At 40.8% G+C, this 19,481-nt stretch overlaps 1 protein-coding gene across 1 annotated transcript in view; it reads left to right on the top strand.

Moving 5' to 3' along the window:
• The first annotated feature begins 13,066 nt into the window (after positions 1 to 13,066).
• Positions 13,067 to 19,481, top strand: part of LOC122882631 (inositol 1,4,5-trisphosphate receptor type 3-like) — a 41,297-nt gene continuing 34,882 nt past the window's right edge. Inside the window, exon 1 of the mRNA XM_044210214.1 lies at positions 13,067 to 13,630. Coding sequence (XP_044066149.1) covers positions 13,539 to 13,630 — 92 coding nt within the window. The 5' untranslated portion in view covers positions 13,067 to 13,538. The remainder of the gene's footprint in view (positions 13,631 to 19,481) is intronic.

Genomic DNA, 19,481 nt, shown 5'->3' with positions numbered 1-19,481 from the left:
CACACATTTAAACACACTTCTGCTGCCCCCTGGTGGTGGTTTTACTGGGAACCAGAGCCAGCTGAGTTCACTGAAACACATCAGACTCGAATACTGGTGAAACCACTTTTCTGTGTGTGTGTGTGTGTGTGTGTGTGTGTGTGTGTGTGTGTGTGTGTGTGTGTGTGCGTGTGTGTGTGTGTGTGTGCGTGTGTGTGTGTGTGTGTTCTTGTGAGAACCAACTTCACAGTGAGAACATTTTTGCAGGGTGAGGACAGATCTGGCTAATCTTCCCTTTCTTACTGCACAATACTACATACTACTACCTAATGATGTTATCTGAATAATGACACCGTCCTGCTGCCCCAAACACTCACCACAGCACCACAAGTGGATTCATCCGCCGCTGGAAATAGTCCCCAACAGATGCACCGTTTCCTCCTGTTAGTTTGGTAAAAACTACAGCGAGCAGCTGTTAAGCAAAATATAAAATAGCGCCACTCTGATGCTTTAAATTCATCTTATGGTTCCACTCACATCTGATTTAGTGCGTTCTGGGAGCACTGATATAAACTTTTCCTGATCCAGATACAGATCATGTTTATACTACGTGGAAATGGGAACGAAAAGTCATGTGAATGGGTGTTAAACTCATACTGGGAGAACGGTTTTTAATCAGATCTTTATGGACAAATGTCTTGTTTGAGAAAACTGTTTCTTGAAAACAATCATCAGGTTGAAGGTGGATTTTTTTTTTTTTTTTAGTAAAAATAAAAGATTCATTTGGAGTTCAGTTCCTGCTTTTTGTTATCAAAACTGTCTGGAGTGAAGTGGAGAACTTGTGTTGTTTGATTAATCTGCCGAAAGAAAACATCACGGTGAGAGTCGCTGTTATAAATAAGCAGGACACATTTAAGGAAAATGTTTTCCTTAGTAATATTTAACAAAACTAACTTTTAGTGTTAATTATTTATATTATTTTCAGATGCTGAAACACCCACAGACCTGCAGTTCCTCTTGTTACCACCGGAGGTCGATGCCGCTCCATGTTAGTGAAGCTGTGACTGAGTCGACAGCAGAATCGTCTCCAATTCTTCGATTACTGACACAATGAGCAGCTTATAGTACAGCAGCGGTGGAGGAAGTATTCAGGTACTTAACTGCAGTAAAAGCACTGACACACTCTGTGGAAACACTGCTGCAGTGAAAGTGTGTGAGTGTAATCAGGAAAAAGCCCTTAAAGCATTAAAGCAGTGCAGCGTCCCTGTGGCTGCTGTGCTGTTATATATTCTATCATCAGGTTATTATTCCTCGTGCATTAATGTAAAGCAGGATGTTGCTGCTGCAGCTGGTGGAGCTGGAGCTCATGTTGAACCGGTTTGTCTCGGACTGCAGCTGATGATGCTTTTCATTCTGGATCCATCTGCCGATTCTTTTCTCCGTCGATCCACCGATCGATCGACCCAGAGCCCAAAGCGACGCCTTCACCGTGTCGTCGTGTCCGACCGACAGTCCGAAGCTCGACGTTATTAACAAACATCACAGTTATTACAGTCGTTCAGAGGAAAAGCAGCAGATCTGCACATCTGAGGAGCTGCAGCCAGGAAGGGATTTTACAGGAAAAACGACTTCAAACATCAAAATACATTTCCTGTCAATCGACTAATCGTTTCAGCTGAACTTGTATAAACTGTTGGGAAGTTTAATTAATAACAAAACACATTTTATAAGCTCTTCAGATGTTTTGTGTGTAAAAATCTGAATCTGTAAAGTAGCTGCAGCCGTCAGATAAATGTAGTGAAGTCAAAAGTCCAGTATTTCCCTCTGAGGCGGAGCAGAAAGTAGCATGAGATGAAAATACTCCAGTAAAGTACAAGTACCTACATTTTATACCTAAGTGCAGTAAATGTACTTAGTTACTTTCCACCGCTGTAGTGAGGAGTTCTTCCTCACGACCCCCACAGTTAAAGAAAGCAGCCGGAGAGGATTCTGTGGTTCTGGTTCATCCAGCTGATGAACACAAATGTGTCGCTCTTACTTCTGACTTCCCGTTAACTCGTCTGGTTTTTCTACTGATCATTTAGTCACAAAATGTGGCGCGAAAATGGCCGAAACACAGAACAGAGAACTTTATTTGAACAAAAAAAAAAACTACTCGCAGCCAAACAGAACTTCAGGATTTACAAAGGTCACGTTATCAGGCCTCTGTGCACACACACACACACACACACACACACACACACACACCCACCACCCATTTGGCAAACACTGTCAGTAATTAGGTGATCATTAGGTGTTCTCCCATGATGCACCAGGGCAGTGTTAACGGCTGATTTCACTCTCTAAAGTCTCCAGTTTTGTCCTGAAACAACAGAAAACCGACCCTCGCAGGTAGAAAGCAGCGGTGGAAAGTAACTGAGTACATTTATTAGTGCTTGTACGTCACTACCACCGCAGTTATCTCACAACTTTAGTCACTTTGCAGATAATAAATGATGACGTATCATTTCAGGTTAAGCTGCCCGGCAGCAGCTCCACCAGCTGCAACATTAAGGTGATGAACACATGAATGCATCAATAATTATAATATAATAAGATATGTGTTATTCTGCATAATGAGAACTTTTGCACTTTTTGACTTGCACCAGAGTATTTCTACACTGTGGCGTTACTGCTTTTACTTTAAGTAGAAGATCTGAGTGCTGAGTACTTCCACCTCTGATAAACGGACTTAAGGCTACAAGCGGCTCAACGCTCAAACACAACATCTGTTGTGAATATGTAAACATCTGGTGCTCAGAAATATTCAGACTCCACTATAAAATATCGACTTATATTTGGGCCGATACAGTTTATAGCTGACGTCAGGAGTTAAGGTGAAGGACTCACTGTGCAAACTGCCGCCACCACACCTCAAAAACCCGGTGAAGCGGCAGGAAATGGATTTCCAGGAGTCTCCAGGAGATTAAGCGTGATATCATTAATGCTTTTAACTCTTGCTGTGCGTACAGCCTGCCTCAAATAGCCTACAGCAAATGCGCCGCTGACTCACACACGAGTGAACGCTCCTCGCCTGCCAGCTTTTCGGGACGTGCAGCTACCTGCCCGAATCGCCTGTCAGCGTTCACCAACCGGACCGAGCGCAGGCAGAGAAAAGAGAGGAAGACACCAACTGCAACTGAACTGCTTTAAAACCTCGACAACTACTGGGTGGACTGCAGTTAAATCTCCAGCAGGTCTGCAGGTCAGCGTGTGCTCCTGTTCAGCTCCAGGCCCGGCTGCACTGTGAGCGCGATGGCTGCGCATCATGCAAACGAAGGCATCCTGACATGCTAACAGTCAGCATGCTGCTGCTATGCTAAATGTTGCCTTTTTCTCAGCTCCCGTCAGCCTCTCTTAGATCTGATTTGAAGGCTTTGCTCATTACTGGCTCCGCACATCTGAGAGCTCTCGAGATCCTGCAACAGTCCTGCTTGAAGTTCTCCGGTCCCGGCCTCAAACTAAAGGATGCTTCGCCGTTACTGTCAAGGCTCCTGAACTCTAGAGCTTCCTGTTGAAGTTCGTCTCGTTACCTCAATGACTTCTATTATTAAAAACTTATTATTATTAACTTATTATTATTATTACAAACGTCCATTTCTGCATTAAGTGATGTCTCTTTTAACTCTTTTCATTACTTTTGGCTCATCTTAATGGATTGAACCTCTGCTTCTTTCTTTTTTTTGTTCTCCTGTGAAGCACTTTCAAACTTTTGTTTTTAAAAAGTGCTACATAAAAAAAATAAACAATATAATGTATAAAGATATAAAGTAGAGCTCCAAGTCGAGCCAAGGCTTTCAGGGTAGAGCTGAGACGAGTCTGAGATGTCATGCGCTGGCCACCGTACAGAGAATAAAGTCTTATTATTTAGGTAATGATCCGGTCTTTCCTCTTCACCCTCAGGACAAACGGACTTTTGCCGGCTTAAAAGATCAAACCGGAGAGGAAGGAAACGGAGGAAAAGGCACTTTTTGAAATCACTAAATCGAGACTGAGGAATGGTCTTAGTGGGCATTCAGACCAAAAATGGCCCAATGTTAAAAAAAAAATAAAAATAAAGGGGGCCTGTGTTGCTTCGGGTACCTGAGAGACAGTTCGAGTAACAGATCCGTGAGTTTGAAGGCTGATTTCAGTCTGAACGCGACCTTCATTAGAGATACACTCATCTTCACCACGCTGTAAACGAATCACCCTGATGCATCGATCGTTTATTTAAACACACACACAAAGTCTTTTGATTGACAGGTGGCAGGTGTTACAGCTCCTCGGAGCGACGGCCGCCATTTATCAACCGGTCAGGTGAGTGGACGGGCCGGATACGGACACAGTGTCCTGCTCAGTCCACTCTGCTCCTGCAGCTCTATATAAGGTTGTCGGCCTCTCCGGTGGAAAGACGTGGAGGGCAGCACAAGTCACTGGACACACACACACACACACACACACACACACACACCTTATATGGGAGAGAAAGTCGGTGGAAAATGTTGGTGTGAGACAACAGAGCGTGAAATTCCTCCTTTCTCTTAAATCCAAATCTAAATCTCCCAGAGCTGACAGTCATGTTTGGTTTGGAGCGAATCATCGCGCTGCAGCTCAAAGATGACCTAAAAAAAAAAATAATAAAAATAATAAAAACACACAATCTGGTCTGTTCATGTGGGATTTAACCCAAATTCACACATGATCCATGTGCACTTGACAGATCAAACATCAAGACGCGACTCCAGCTTCCAGTTCTGTCCTCTCAGACTTCATCCACCCGTCATGTCTTCACCATCCAGCCTGCGGCCCTCGCCCGGCTGATTTAGTCCCTTCAGGGGTGGAGGAGTCTGGGTGGAGATGAGGTGGATTGGCAGGTGACAACTACCACAACCGATTGTGATTTCAGAGACCTGTTTATTAAACACATCCTGATATCCTCTCTCAAATATTTTCAAAGCGTCTACGCGCACGATTTGAAAATTCCTTACCCTAGCGCCATCTGGTGGTATCGTCGAGAATAACAGCAGAGAGAAAACTTAAATAAACATTGACTTTTTGTGTTATTTGCTTTAATGGCGCGATTGAGATGAGAAGATTGATGTTAATGTTTTGTCTGTAAATACAGAGGCTGAGCCATTAGGCGTTTAGTTTAGCCAACACCTCTAAAGCTCACTTACTAACATGTCGAATCTTGTTTGTTTCATTTGTAAATGTGTCGTGTGTCTTCTGTGCAGCGTCTTCACTCGTTTCCTACCAACCTCACTGCGGTGGAAGAAGTATTCTGTCCTTTTACTGAAGTAAAAGTAATAATACAACAATGTAAAAAATACTCTACAAGTAAAGGTTCTGCATGCATTAGCCTACTTAAGTAAAAGTAAAGAAGTGTTAGCTGTAAAATGTAGGCTAATTAAAGTCATCAGTTGTAAAAGTTCTCCTTATGCAGTAAAATGTCTCCTGTGACTGATACCTGACTCTATCTGACATTATTAGATAATTAATACTGATGCATCAACGGAGCTAGTTTAAACTACTTTATATACAGTTAGCTAGTTTTAACTGGTTTATATACAGTTAGCTAGTTTTAACTACTTTATACACAGTTAGCTAGTTTAACTACTTTATATACAGTTAGCTAGTTTAACTGCTTTATACACAGTTAGCTAGTTTTAACTACTTTATATACAGTTAGCTAGTTTTAACTACTTTATATACAGTTAGCTAGTTTAACTACTTTATATACAGTTAGCTAGTTTTAACTGCTTTATATACAGTTAGCATTTAGAGTTAGCTAGTTTTAACTGCTTTATATACAGTTAGCTAGTTTTAACTGCTTTATATACAGTTAGCTAGTTTTAGCTGCTTTATATACAGTTAGCTAGTTTAACTACTTTATATACAGTTAGCTAGTTTAGTCCAGTGGTTCCCAACCTAGGGGTCGGGCCCCTCCAAAGGGGCACCAGATGAATCTGAGGGGTCGTGAGATGATTAATGGGAGAGGAAAGAAGAAGAAACAAAGTTCTGATACACAAATCTGTTTTCAGTTTTTGGAGTTTTCTCTAATCTCTGAATTTAGTGAAATATTGGGTCACTTGAACAGTTATTTAAATGAAACCATGAGAAGTTTAGAGGTGGAACTGCTAACCCAGAGACATCGGAAAAGAGGCCGAAACTACACACTGACTTTTCTAAGAGGTCACAAGCAAAAAAAAAGGTTGAAAACCACTGGTTTAATTTTAATGCAGTGTATTTTATAAGCTTCTCAAATGTTTTTAATAAAATCTACAAAATTTTCCTCTGAAATGTAGTGAAGTATAAAGGATCATAAAATGGAAATACGAAAGTAAAGTACAAGTACCTCAAAACTGTACTTGAGTAAATGTACTTAGTTACTTTCCACCACTGCAACCTTACCAGCCAGGCAACTCTGGGAAATCGTTGCTGTCGTTAGCTTAGAAATAGTTCCAGCACATACTGTAACTTCCCCTGTTAGCTTCCTGCACCAAATATCCAACCAGAGCCGCTAACCCCCCCCCCCAGTCGTCAAAGAAATGTCCATTTATGAAAAGGTTTTTTTGCCCACCTGACGTAGTATATGTGTATTAAATGACAAAAAGTCTGAAGTGGGGTAGGATGGTATTTTGTAAAAATAACACATCAATATACACTTAACCTTATGAACAATGTAGCATACTTATCAGCAATGGTCATTGTGTTGCGCAGAACCTCCCCGTTATGTTTTTTGGCACAATGTGACCCTCCAACCACAGTTACAGTGATTAAAAATAATAATGCACAAAAGGCCTTTTGGATAAGGTTACAGTTAACGTAAAAATACTTCACTTATATTGAACAGATTTAGCTTTTTACAAGGTTTTATCACAGAGCTATGACCAAATGATAATTTGGATAGGAACGAAGGTTTCAGGTTGTAATGAACTGAAATATAAATGCTGATTAATTATTGAAATGTAACCTAACTTTTCACCAGGAGACTAGACCGATGACCTCGATGTTTCTCCTCCTTCTCTTCGTCCCAGTTAGCCGACCTCGTCTGGGTCTGTAACCTCCAGAGAAGTTTGTGTTTTCAAGTTCGGATGGAAAATCTCGCCTCTTCTATTTTTTTTATTTATTTATTTTTTTTTTTTTAGATCTTCTCCCTATTTAGACAGCTGTCTATTTCTAAATCTGTCCATGCCTCCATCCTCCGAGCGTCCGGCCCACATCACTTCAAAAGGTAGACACAAGTATGTCACACACACACACACACACACACACACACACACACACATATAACCACGTGATGTACAGTCAAAGAAACATGAACTCTTTTCAGTCTGATCCTCTGAAATTTAATGAGCTTCAAGTCTTAAAATGAGCTCTTTATGCACAACGTGGGAGAAAGGAAAGGGTCAGCGGAGGAGAGAAGCAGTCCGACATTTAAACTGTCTTATACACTCCGATAACCACCAGCCAGGATGATGCAAATACGAAGGTCCTGAAGGTGTATTTACCTGCCGATAGACGGCCAGTAGCACGAAAGCATCTCTTCTTTTCTCTCGTGAAAGATTCATTCTCGTTGTTCCCCAACAAGTCAATATTCCCCCCCAACAGAACTCAATCTATAATAATACATCATAATTTAATGAACTGTACACATGTACATGTACAGTACACACATGTACACACGTGTACATCTACAGTACACACAGTACACACGTGTACATCTACAGTACACACAGTACACACGTGTACATCTACAGTACACACATGTACATGGACAGTACACACATGTACACACGTGTACATCTACAGTACACACAGTACACACGTGTACATGTACAGTACACACAGTACATCTACAGTACACACAGTACACACAGTACATGTACAGTACACACGTGTACATCTACAGTACACACAGTACATGTACAGTACACACAGTACACACGTGTACATCTACAGTACACACAGTACACACATGTACATGGACAGTACACACAGTACACACGTGTACATGTACAGTACACACGTGTACACACGTGTACATCTACAGTACACACAGTACACACAGTACACACAGTACATCTACAGTACACACAGTACACACAGTACATGTACAGTACACACAGTACATCTACAGTACACACAGTACACACATGTACTGTTAACGTAATGCAGAGGGACGTCTGCAGCCAATAAGTCACATCTCTTAACCAACATGTTTCCCCTCTGAACCTGAGCTGTAATTTGATTTCAGTTTAGCAGGTTTTTAGTCTAAAGCAGAACAGACGCGCACACGCACACACATGCACGCATTCACGCACGCACGCACACACACACACACACACACACACACACAGGTCTGGATTTGTTTCTTACACCCGGCGGAAGTTTTACGCCTCCCCAGAAACAAATGTGCTGTTGGCCTGTCCTCGCCATCGCCACGGAGACCGCAGACAAACCCTGACTGCCCGCTGTCACCATGGATACCACAAACACACACAGACACACACACACACACACACACACACACAGCTAATATTGTAAATCTCTTAATGAACAGGACATGTGGAGACTACTAATCAACATCAGTTAGTGTTGCTGTGTTAGTGTTCACTCCTCGTCTCTGTTTAAAGGGTGAAAGTGTGACGGCGAAATAGCATGAAACTGTTTGTTTTTGCTCACTTTTATTACTGATTGCCTTTGTGTTAGCCGTTAGCGAAGGGCTTATTTTGTTTTGTTTATTTATTTTTTATTAATGCTATGCTAGGTAGCTAGCTAGCTATGTAGAAAGACGACACCCCCTTTCTTAGTCCGACAAAGCTCTGATTGGTTGATTGTTCCTCCAGCTGTTAACAAGTCACCAGACCTATGGGACCTTGTTTAAGTTACACTGGTATTAAATAGGGCACACGCTATGGTATTCGGTGTATTTTAAGACGTAATATTAACACAAAACAAGATAAGATAACTTTATTTATCCCGAGGGAAATTGTTGCAATTAGCAGTTGCGGCACAAAGTAGGAAAGAGTGTAAATAAATATCAACAAACAGAAATATCCACAAAATCCGGGCCAATGTTTGAGGTGTCTCGTAATATGATTTTCACAGACACCTGCCGGCCAATCAGGAACAAATATTTTCTTTGGCTGCGTTGTAAATGTGTTCGCCGTCCTGTTTTCCTTCCGTGAGAGGACTTCCCAGAATATCAGGGCGTAACTGCGAGAGAAGAGACGACAAACTCTCCAGATCAAAGAACAAACGGAGAAAAAGTTCAAACAGCTGCCAGTTGATGTCGATTTGGTCTTTCTGTTGCTGATGTCACGATCTCCACCCCGTGTGTGTGTGTGTGTGTGTGTGTGTGTGTTTCATGTTCTTATATCCCGGTGGGGACTTTAACCTGAATGCACACTAACCCACGAGGACTTGTGTCAGCGTGGGGACGGGTAGAGACGTCCTTATGGAGGGCGAAGACCTGGTTTTAGGGTTCAGGTTACAGTCAGGGTGAGGGGCCAGGGAAAGCGTTGTGTTTAATGCCTGTCCCCCACGGGGACAGTGAAACAAACGTGTGTGTGTGAGAGTAAGACAGTGGATCAACCCGCTGCTTTAACGGCTAAAACAGGAAGTCCAGTCAGCACGACTACGCACACACACACGCACACACACAGTCTACACGTCAGTGTGTAAAACCTCTGCAGCGATGGAAGAAGTACTCAGATCCTTTACTGCAGTAAAAGTACTGACACCACACTCTGAACACACTCCGCTACACGTCAAAGTCCTGCATTCAAAACCTTACTGAAGTAAAAGTATGAAGTATAATCAGCTAAAGTTACTTAAAGTGTGACAGTGAGAGTCGTCCCTGTGCAGTGAAACGCTTCCTGTCAGTGTTTATTATATCTGATGTTTCTGGATTCATATTCCTGCTGCATTCATGTGTGTGTTGCATTTTACTGCTGCAGATGTTTCAGGCTGAGCTCATTTTAACTGCTTCATATCCTGTTGGGCAGTTTAACCTGCAGCAATGCATCATGGTCTATAAGACCATCACGTGTTTGCAGCGTCGCTGTCATGCGAGAACCACGTATCTCTAAAAAGTCTTCCTGAGCTCAGCCTGTTTTCAGCTCTGCGACGATGCGTTTCCCAGCTGATCCGAGGGGGGGTTAAAGAGTTTATTCAGCTTAAAGGAGGGGTGTGTGATTCTAAACCAATACGCGTCTTTTTGTCTAGTTCAGCGAATTTCTCCTCGCGGTCCGCCAGCCGTCTGTTCAGTGTGAGCGCTGAAAAAACCTTCAGGTGTGTGTACTCAGCCCCGGCTCAGTGAACGGGAAACACACAAAGAGGCTCGGACCGAGCCGCACAACACTGTTCCAGCCACGATGTGTGTGTCAGGTGACGTTAAACGACCTGCCCACAGACATTCAGCTGACTTTCTAGTTTAAGATCTGCTGCTGTTGTGATGTTAGCTACAGCAGCAGGAGAGTTGTGAGCGTCGCTGTCTGGAGCTGCTGTGCCGGCTCTGGGAAACCGTCTCGTCCTCTCTGGCTGTTAGCTTCGCAGCAGCAGCTGTAGCGACAGTTTGCTAACCCGCAACCTAGCTAACGTTAGCTACGTTACTGGCTGTGTCGCTGTTCGCTCTTTATCGTGGCATTTGTCATGTGCTGGATTTTTCCAGAATCGCAGACCCGACCTTTAAGAAGGAGGAGAGTTTCCTCAGCACATGAAGGAAACTCTTCATCCTTCGGCTCATCACAAACATCTGGAGATACGAGGTTTCCACTGGACAGGAGGGGGATGAAACACTGTGATCTGTGAAGTAACTGAAGCCGTCAGATAAATGCAGTAAAAAGCACAATATTTGCCTCTGAGATGTAGCGGAGTAGAAGTATAAAGTTAAACAAAATGCAAATACTCACGTAAAGTGCAACTACATCAAATATGTACTTTGTTAAATTCCACCAATGTGCGTTTCAACAAAAAAAACCCCACAAACTTCCGCATTTATTGAAAGATGCCACTTCTCATTTTGGAGCCATGACTAGGAGTTTTTATTCTGGTCTCGCAACGGTGAAGATGATGCCACAGTTTTGGTCCATATCAGAAGAGAAACTTGACTTTTAATTACGTAAAAATAAATTGAAGTTATCTGTGAGATCAGGCTGATAGATTAACAGTTTCACAATAATCTCACCACATCCATCATGCTGTGTTACTACAGTTTAGATTTGCCAGCTACTCTAAATGTTCACTACCCAAAATAGTGTTCTTGAAATAAAACGTCGCATCCATGTCAAGATATTTAATAGTCAAATTATAACACATAATATTATAATTCTATAATTTGCATGTATTCTTAAACGTAAAATCCAGGTAGCTGTCATTTCCAGCTAGCTTGAAACAGAGTTGCAACTTGATAAACTGGTTTAAAATCTTGTTTTATGTCAGAAATACGTTCAGAACGGCCGTCAGTTTTGTTAAATGACCTGGATTTTTTAGCCACTGGTGTCGCAGCTGTAGGGATGGAGGCCGTTACGTTTCGTAGGTATAACTACGAAAAATAATGCACTATAATTCGTATATAATCCACGTAATCGGGAGCCACGAGACATTTATCGTTAGGCGCCGACCTCTAGTGGCCTCAGTAATTATGACGGGATCAGAGGAGGAAGTATAAAGAGCGTCAAAGTCCACGTAGTGAGGTGGGTGGATGGGTCAAATGCAGCGCTGTCCCGTGAAACCAAAAGTCAACGTTGAGTTATTGTAAGTTACGTAAACGTGAGTTAGTAACGAAACTTTCTTATTTTAACCGTGAGCTAAACCTGACCAAACTACGACCGCTTCGCAACGTTAACCACGTGTTTATTGTTACCATGACGACGAAAGGTCCGGTACGGCTGCTGGACGTTCGTAGGATTGTGCACGAAACGCTGATGACGTTCCCTCCCAGCCTCAGCTGCGCTCTGTGTTTACTGCTAACTAGCTAATGTTAGCATGCTAACTGCTAAGCTAAGACGGTAACGGTTGCAAACACTGATGATATTTAAACAGAACAATAATGACCATAGTTCAGGCCTAAACGACTACAAATACTGAACATTAAAGCTGCCCTTTGGGAGTTTTCTCGTAAACAAACAAAAGTTGTGTTTACGTTTAGTTATGTTGAGACGAGCTGAATGCATTTTCCTTCCTCGTTAAACATATGCAAAGCAGATTTTTTGAATATTCTGAATCCTGCATTGTTCACATCCATGTTCACGTGCTTTCAGTCTTCTTCTTCGCTGTCTTTGTTGGCGTGTTCCTTGTTTCTTGACATACTGCCGCCAACTGTGCACCAGTGGAACAGCGTGACCGTGAATTATGTCACCGGCGTGCTCATGCATGATACAAACAAAGCGGGGGACCCACTCATAGCACCAGTGGTCAAAAACTATGGGGCGCCTTTAATTTCACAGCTGCTAAGGATCAAAAACTGTCGTCGAACTTGGGCCACGTCTTCCCGATGAGATGTGGTTGAAAGCTCCGGAAAAAAGCAGCAAACTCAAAGATTAATCAGTCAACATAACATTAATATTTTAAAACAAGAATAGAAATAAAACGTTTTGTAGACCAAACGATTAATAGAGAAAACTGCCGCTCCACTCCACCTGCCGACAAAGGCTGTGCGATGTGTTTAAAAGCTCTGGAAAAAGCAAGTAAGTGGACCTTGAGCTAAGATTTTTTTTGTTTGTTTGTTTGTTTTTGTCAAACTACTATTTCCAAGGTCAACAGTGAACTTTAAAGTGCTCAGAAATAAGACATTTGTAACTTAACTGGTTTGTTTTGGTTAATGGGGGGGGGGGGGGGGTAGGGGGGCGTGTGTGCACGTGCACGTGCCTCATAGGCTTGCCCGTGCACGCCCCCTGTATGTCACGCCCTGCATGTTGCTCACACGTGTGTGTGTGTGTGTGTGTGTGTTTCTTGAAGCTGTCTGTCAGCCTTATCGACACCTCGACTCACTTCCTGGTTTTTAATACCGGAGTCTTCGGCATGAGCGCGCACGTGCACGCCCCCCCCCCCCTCCTCCACGCACTGGCAGCGCGCGGACGGAAGGAGGGAGCAGAGCGGTGGGTGGCGAGCTGCGTCTCTACACCTCTCTGTGCACACTTTAACCTCCTGGAAGACGCACACGCAGGGTTTCTATAACACTTATAGTTCCCGTAACGCTGCAGTCACAGGTGGAGGGGGGGGAGTCGGAGCTTTCTGCGACTTTTCGGCTCATTTATTGAATCTCCTCCGAACTTCTTCAGAGATTTTATTCTCCAGTTTGCTGACATGCATGAACCCGGCAGTGGCTCTGTGGAGGCGGACTGAGTGAACTTAAGACTGTGCAGGTTTTTTTGTTTTTGTTTTTCGGATCTCCAGCTGCTGCATGTGAGGAAGAGGCTGTTTCTGAAGTTTCCCCACGCGCACACAGAGAGAGAGAGAGAGAGAGGGGGAGGCAGGAGGTGAAGCGTCTCTACCTGCGGTTTTACTCTGGAGGAGCCTGAATCAGCTGCAGGATGTCTGACTCTGCCTCCAGTTTCCTTCATATCGGGGATATCGTGTCCCTGTACGCCGAGGGGTCAGTCAACGGCTTCATCAGCACCCTGGGGTGAGTCCACTGTCCACGTGCACGCGCTTACTGTGCACTACTGAAGTCCTGTGGTGGAAAGAAGCTAAAGTGCATTTACTACTACTGTAGTGCAAGTACAAGCTCCAGGTGCTTCCACTCCGCTGCATTCATGTGAAATCTTTAGCTGCTAGTTAATCTTTTAGATTTTGCATTAACAAAATTGTTAAAAATTAAACCAGTTGTTCCCAATACGTTTGGCCTGTGACGTTTTTGCAAACAAAACAGTGTATTTGGGTATTTTTTTTTATTTCTGGTATTTAAATAACAGTTTGAGGCCCAAAAAGTAAAAACAAGATCCAATATTTCACAAAAAAAGTAGAGAAACATCCAAAAAATAAATACGCAGAACTGTGTTTCTTCTTCTTCCTTCTCCCATTAATCATCTCAAGACCCTTAGGAGGGGTCCGACCCCTAGGTTGGGAACCACTGGACTACAGGGATCGTCCCTGTGTTCCCAGGGTCCTCTGAGCACGTGTGTCTGCAGGTATAAACTCACACTGTAAGAGACATGCTGTCTTCGCAGTTCAGCTGCAAAACAACAAAGGGAGATATTTCAAATGCGGTTTGAAGGGTAAAAATCTGTTCTGCCGCTGTGGAGACGTCAATGCCTAAAGTCAAGAAAACTGTCTTGCCCCCAAATGTGAGGGCGTAGGTTTCAAGGAGTATAACATCAGTAGGCTTTGAGCTGTAGCTGGGTGATTTCAACATATTGACCCAGGGGAACATACATTGAACATTTGACCAAGAGAAAAAACATGGCTGAGAACACAAAACCCTTTGAAAGGTCTCCTTAATGTGTCATATTAAGAGGATATTAAGCTGAGGAACATAGATATTCTCCCGACTAAACTAGCTGACAGTGTATAAAGCAGTAAAACTAGCTAACTGTATATAAAGTAGTTAAAACTAGCTGACAGTTTATAAAGTAGTTAAAACTAGCTGACTGTGTATAAAGCAGTAAAACTAGCTAACTGTATATAAAGTAGTTAAAACTAGCTAACTGTGTATAAAGTAGTTAAAACTAGCTAACTGTATATAAAGTAGTTAAAACTAGCTAACTGTGTATAAAGTAGTTAAAACTAGCTAACTGTATATAAAGTAGTTAAAACTAGCTAACTGTGTATAAAGTAGTTAAAACTAGCTAACAGTTTATAAAGTAGTTAAAACTAGCTAACTGTATATAAAGTAGTTAAAACTAACTAACAGTTTATAAAGTAGTTAAAACTAGCTAACTTTGTATAAAGTATTTAAAACTAGCTAACTTTGTATAAAGTATTTAAAACTAGCTAACTGTGTATAAAGTAGTTCAAACTAGCTAACTGTATATAAAGTAGTTAAAACTAGCTAACTGTGTATAAAGTAGTTAAAACTAGCTGCTTACATAAATGCACATATCCTTTAATAGAAGCTCAGTGTCCCATTAGATTCAAAGCTTAAATTAGGCGACAGTCAAAAAGCCTTAAAAGGTTAAACCTATTATTTGTTCACGTACCAAGAATCTAAATCGGTTGTTTTAGCCCTCAAAGGCACGTTTATTAAACATTAACATTTTACCATGGTATTAATTATTAAAAGCAGACAGTGGAGTCTGCTTAAAAATATACCTAGTTTAATACTTACATTTTCCTTTCCTTCGCAATGTAAAGGCTCCACTAAGAATCTAAATCAGTCGTTTTTGCCCAGAAAGTCAGTAATTAAAGGCATATTTCAACATGCTATTAAAATGTGCCTTTAATAATTAACTTTCAGGACTTAAACGACCTTTGCAGATGTTAAGGCTGTTAACATCCAATGTTTTATATGCAAACAAATAACTAATGGATGGAAAAAATGATTGGAATTGGAAAAATGCCCAACACAGTGACGTCTTCACACGTCTCGTTTGAAAGTGAAGTGAAAATATTATTAATGCCGGCTCACACGGACAAAGCACCAATCAAATGACAGCACTGACATTGTGTAGCAGTACTGTAAAGTCACCGTAAATCATCCGGCTGATCTTAGATCATCAGATGCATCAGTTTTGGCTCATTATGTCAGCTGATAAGAAACAAGAAATGTCAGAACAGACATGAAGAGTCTGTCTTAAGACACCAGTCAGGAGCTCATATAGGATGTTAAAACAGGTTTTTCTTGCTGTAATCATTCCTCCTGTTCATATGGACGGACATACCTTCCTTACATGTTTGCATTGTAAGTGATGGAGGACAAATTCCACAGTGTTGTTTCAGTGTAAAAATGTATTTCAAAGTTTGTCTGTTGCTAACACGAGGCTTCAGCAGTCTGAGTTAATCAAATTAAGAAAGTATCTCCCAAAGTCTTTTTAGTACAAAATTCCAGAAGAAGTACTCAGAGTATCAATACCACATTGTAAAAATACTCCATAGCACCAGTCCCTCCAAGTAAAAGTCCTGCATTTAAAGTCCTACTTAAGTAAAAGTATATAAGTATTATCAGATAAGATAAGATAGAACTTTATTAATCCCGTAGGAAATTCTTATACCAGAGATTGCTCAAAAATTGCAACAACATACGAATAATAAATGTAAAGTGTATAAGGAGTAAATGCTAACACCAGTGCCTAATAAAATAACAATGAAAGTAAGATACATTTAGTAAAATAAGTAAACTAATATAGAAAAGTAATATTGCACATGATATTGATGTTGAAAAACATCAATATCAGTTAGCTAGTTTTAACTACTTTATACACAGTCAGCTAGTTTTAAGTGCTTTATATACAGTTAGCTAGTTTTAACTGCTTAATATACAGTTAGCTAGTTTTAACTACTTTATACACAGTTAGCTTGTTTTAACTACTTTATAAACAGTCAGCTAGTTTTAACTGCTTTATATACAGTTAGCTAGTTTTAACTACTTTATACACAGTTAGCTAGTTTTAACTACTTTATAAACAGTCAGCTAGTTTTAACTGCTTTATATACAGTTAGCTAGTTTTAACTGCTTTATATACAGTTAGCTAGTTTTAACTACTTTATATACAGTTAGCTAGTTTTAACTGCTTTATACCAGTTAGCTAGTTTTAACTACTTTATACACAGTCAGCTAGTTTTAACTACTTTATACACAGTCAGCTAGTTTTAACTACTTTATATACAGTTAGCTAGTTTTAACTACTTTATACACAGTTAGCTTGTTTTAACTACTTTATAAACAGTCAGCTAGTTTTAACTGCTTTATATACAGTTAGCTAGTTTTAACCGCTTTATAAACAGTCAGCTAGTTTTAACTGCTTTATATACAGTTAGCTAGTTTTAACCGCTTTATACCAGTTAGCTAGTTTTAACTACTTTATACACAGTTAGCTAGTTTAGTCCAGTGGTTCCCAACCTAGGGGTCGGGCCCCTCCAAAGGGTCACCAGATAAATCTGAGGGGTCGTGAGATGATTATTGGGAGAGGAAAGAAGAAAAAACAAAGTTCTGAAGCACAAATCTGTTTTCAGTTTTTGGACTTTTCTCTAATCTTTGTGAAATATTGGATCATTTGAACAGTTATTTAAATGAAAAAGTTTAGAGGAGGATCTGATCTGAAATATGACAAGGAGACTCTACACACTGATTTTTTTGTAAGAGCTAAAAAAAAAAAAAAACAAGTCAAAAAGGTTGGGAACCACTTTAATCTTTAACAATATGTTGTATTTTATAAGCTTATATGTTTTTAAAGAATTTTAATCAGGAAAGTAACTATTAACTAAAGCTGTCAGATAAATGCAGTGGAGTAAAAAGTACAATATTTCTCTCTGAGATGTAGTGAAGTAGAAGTATAAAGCAGCATAAAATAACTTAACTGCAGTACTTGAGTAAATGTACGTAGTTACTTTCCACCACTGCAAAATTCCCTGTTTAGTTTCCATAGTCAGTGCATTACAGTTGGCCACAGTTCTTTAATAACTAAATTTAAGAGACTGCTTATGTTATGTAAATATGTTAAATTTCAAATTTCTGCTGATATATAATTAACTGATTCTTTGAACGTATTGGCCTCAAAAAGCCAGCATTTGTCGAGCTCTAATTTTACGCCCACTGGAGAACATCTCTGTAGAGGGCAAACTTAAATTTCTCCTTTTTAAGTAATTAAAATGTTGACAAAATAGGTCCACAAGTAAAAACACACCTGTAGTTTGCTTCACTTGGTCCAGAACAATCCAGAACCTGAGCCATTCTGGGTCTGTTTATGTAAACAGGAAGTCACATGGTCTGACAGGTAACTCACTGGTTGGACAGCTTTGGTGACGTCTTCCTGCATCATCAGCCTTACGTGGACTTACAGAGGAAAATTAAAGTTCAGGTGACTGACAGCCTGCACTTGTACTGAACCTGATGAGTTTATCGATCTTCTCTGGAGTCACAAAGAGCTAATAACCGATTATCAGCATCATTAGTCGAGACTGGAACTGAACCCCATCTGTCATAAATAATGTCGACCATCTAGAATATTACAGGAGGAAAGTTACTGTGCGGTCGCTTTGTTTCACTCACTTTTTATTCGGGAACTGCACACAAGCTCAACAATCACATGTTTTAACTTCTTGTGACAATCAGCAGATGGATTTAATAGAAGCTAATATTTAGATTTTATGCTAATATCACAGATCTACCCTCACACAGTCGTGTGGTTCACGTTCTCTGCTTTCACACCTCAAACCAACTGGAAGGACTGAGACCCTCCTCCTCAGGCGATCTCGTTCCAGTTGTTTAAAGTACATTTACTCAAGTACTTAAATACAATTTAGAGCCACTTTTACTTTCAATTTTATGTTACTTTATACTTCTACTCCACTACATTCATCTGACAGCTGGAGTTACTTTACAGATTAAGATTTTACAAACAAAACGTGATCAATTTATGAAAAAAACTACAACTATAAAATATAATAAAGTAGTTAATATGTGCTCCACCTCCTCCAGCTGTAACATTAAAATGCTGCTTACGTGTTGAAGCATCAGTAATAATATTCTGATAATATGATATATATATATATATATAATTTAACTCTCTGAAAGGGACCATTTTGCCCAACAAGTACTTTCACTTTAATACTTTAAGTACATTTTGCTGTTAATACGTTTGTACTTTCACTCAAGAGAAATCTTGAATGTAAAACAGTCAGGAGTCTCTGTAGAGAGCTAACAGGTCAGGGAAAAGCTGTGCCTTACAAGTTATGGAAAAGTCAAGGATAAGTCCTGGAATTTTACATCAGGGGCCACAGTGGGCGCTGGGGAAAAATCTAACACACACACAACACATATTCAGTTTTCTGCCTGACCTGACACGTCTCTCTGCCGCTTCAACAAACAGGTTGATGCCTGTAAAGCTTCAGTTTAAACTGTGAAAGTTAATTTCCTATAAATGTATATTCAGCTTTTTGCAGCTAGTTAACAGTCTTCTTATAGGGCCCCCAAGAGGCTGCGGTGTCCATTACAGTCACTATAGTAAAGTGTTGGACAGAACAAACAAACATCTGTTCTTAAGAGTCTCACCAGCAGTGGAGCTAAAAAATGTGAAGTTTGTTGGCAGTATTATACAGGGGGTGGACACAATAATGCGAACACAATATGAAGCCATCCAATTCAGCATATTCTACGTTTCTTAATGTCTCTTCCTTTCCTTTCAACACTTAAATCCAGAGCAAGCTATCTGGATAATCGTAGAAAAGGTTTCAGTCGTAGTCATCTGGACACTGTTTTCAGAATTAAGACGTTTCGGCTCCCATCCGGAAGTCATTCTCAATTGTGAAAATGGTCTGAGAACTCAGAAATTTAAGCTACTCTGTGTTGCTTAAGCCCCGCCCTCAGGGAGGAGTCTACC

Source organism: Siniperca chuatsi, linkage group LG10 (assembly GCF_020085105.1).
Source record: "Siniperca chuatsi isolate FFG_IHB_CAS linkage group LG10, ASM2008510v1, whole genome shotgun sequence".
Lineage (NCBI taxonomy): Eukaryota > Metazoa > Chordata > Actinopteri > Centrarchiformes > Sinipercidae > Siniperca > Siniperca chuatsi.
This window is presented reverse-complemented; position numbering and strand designations above follow the sequence as displayed.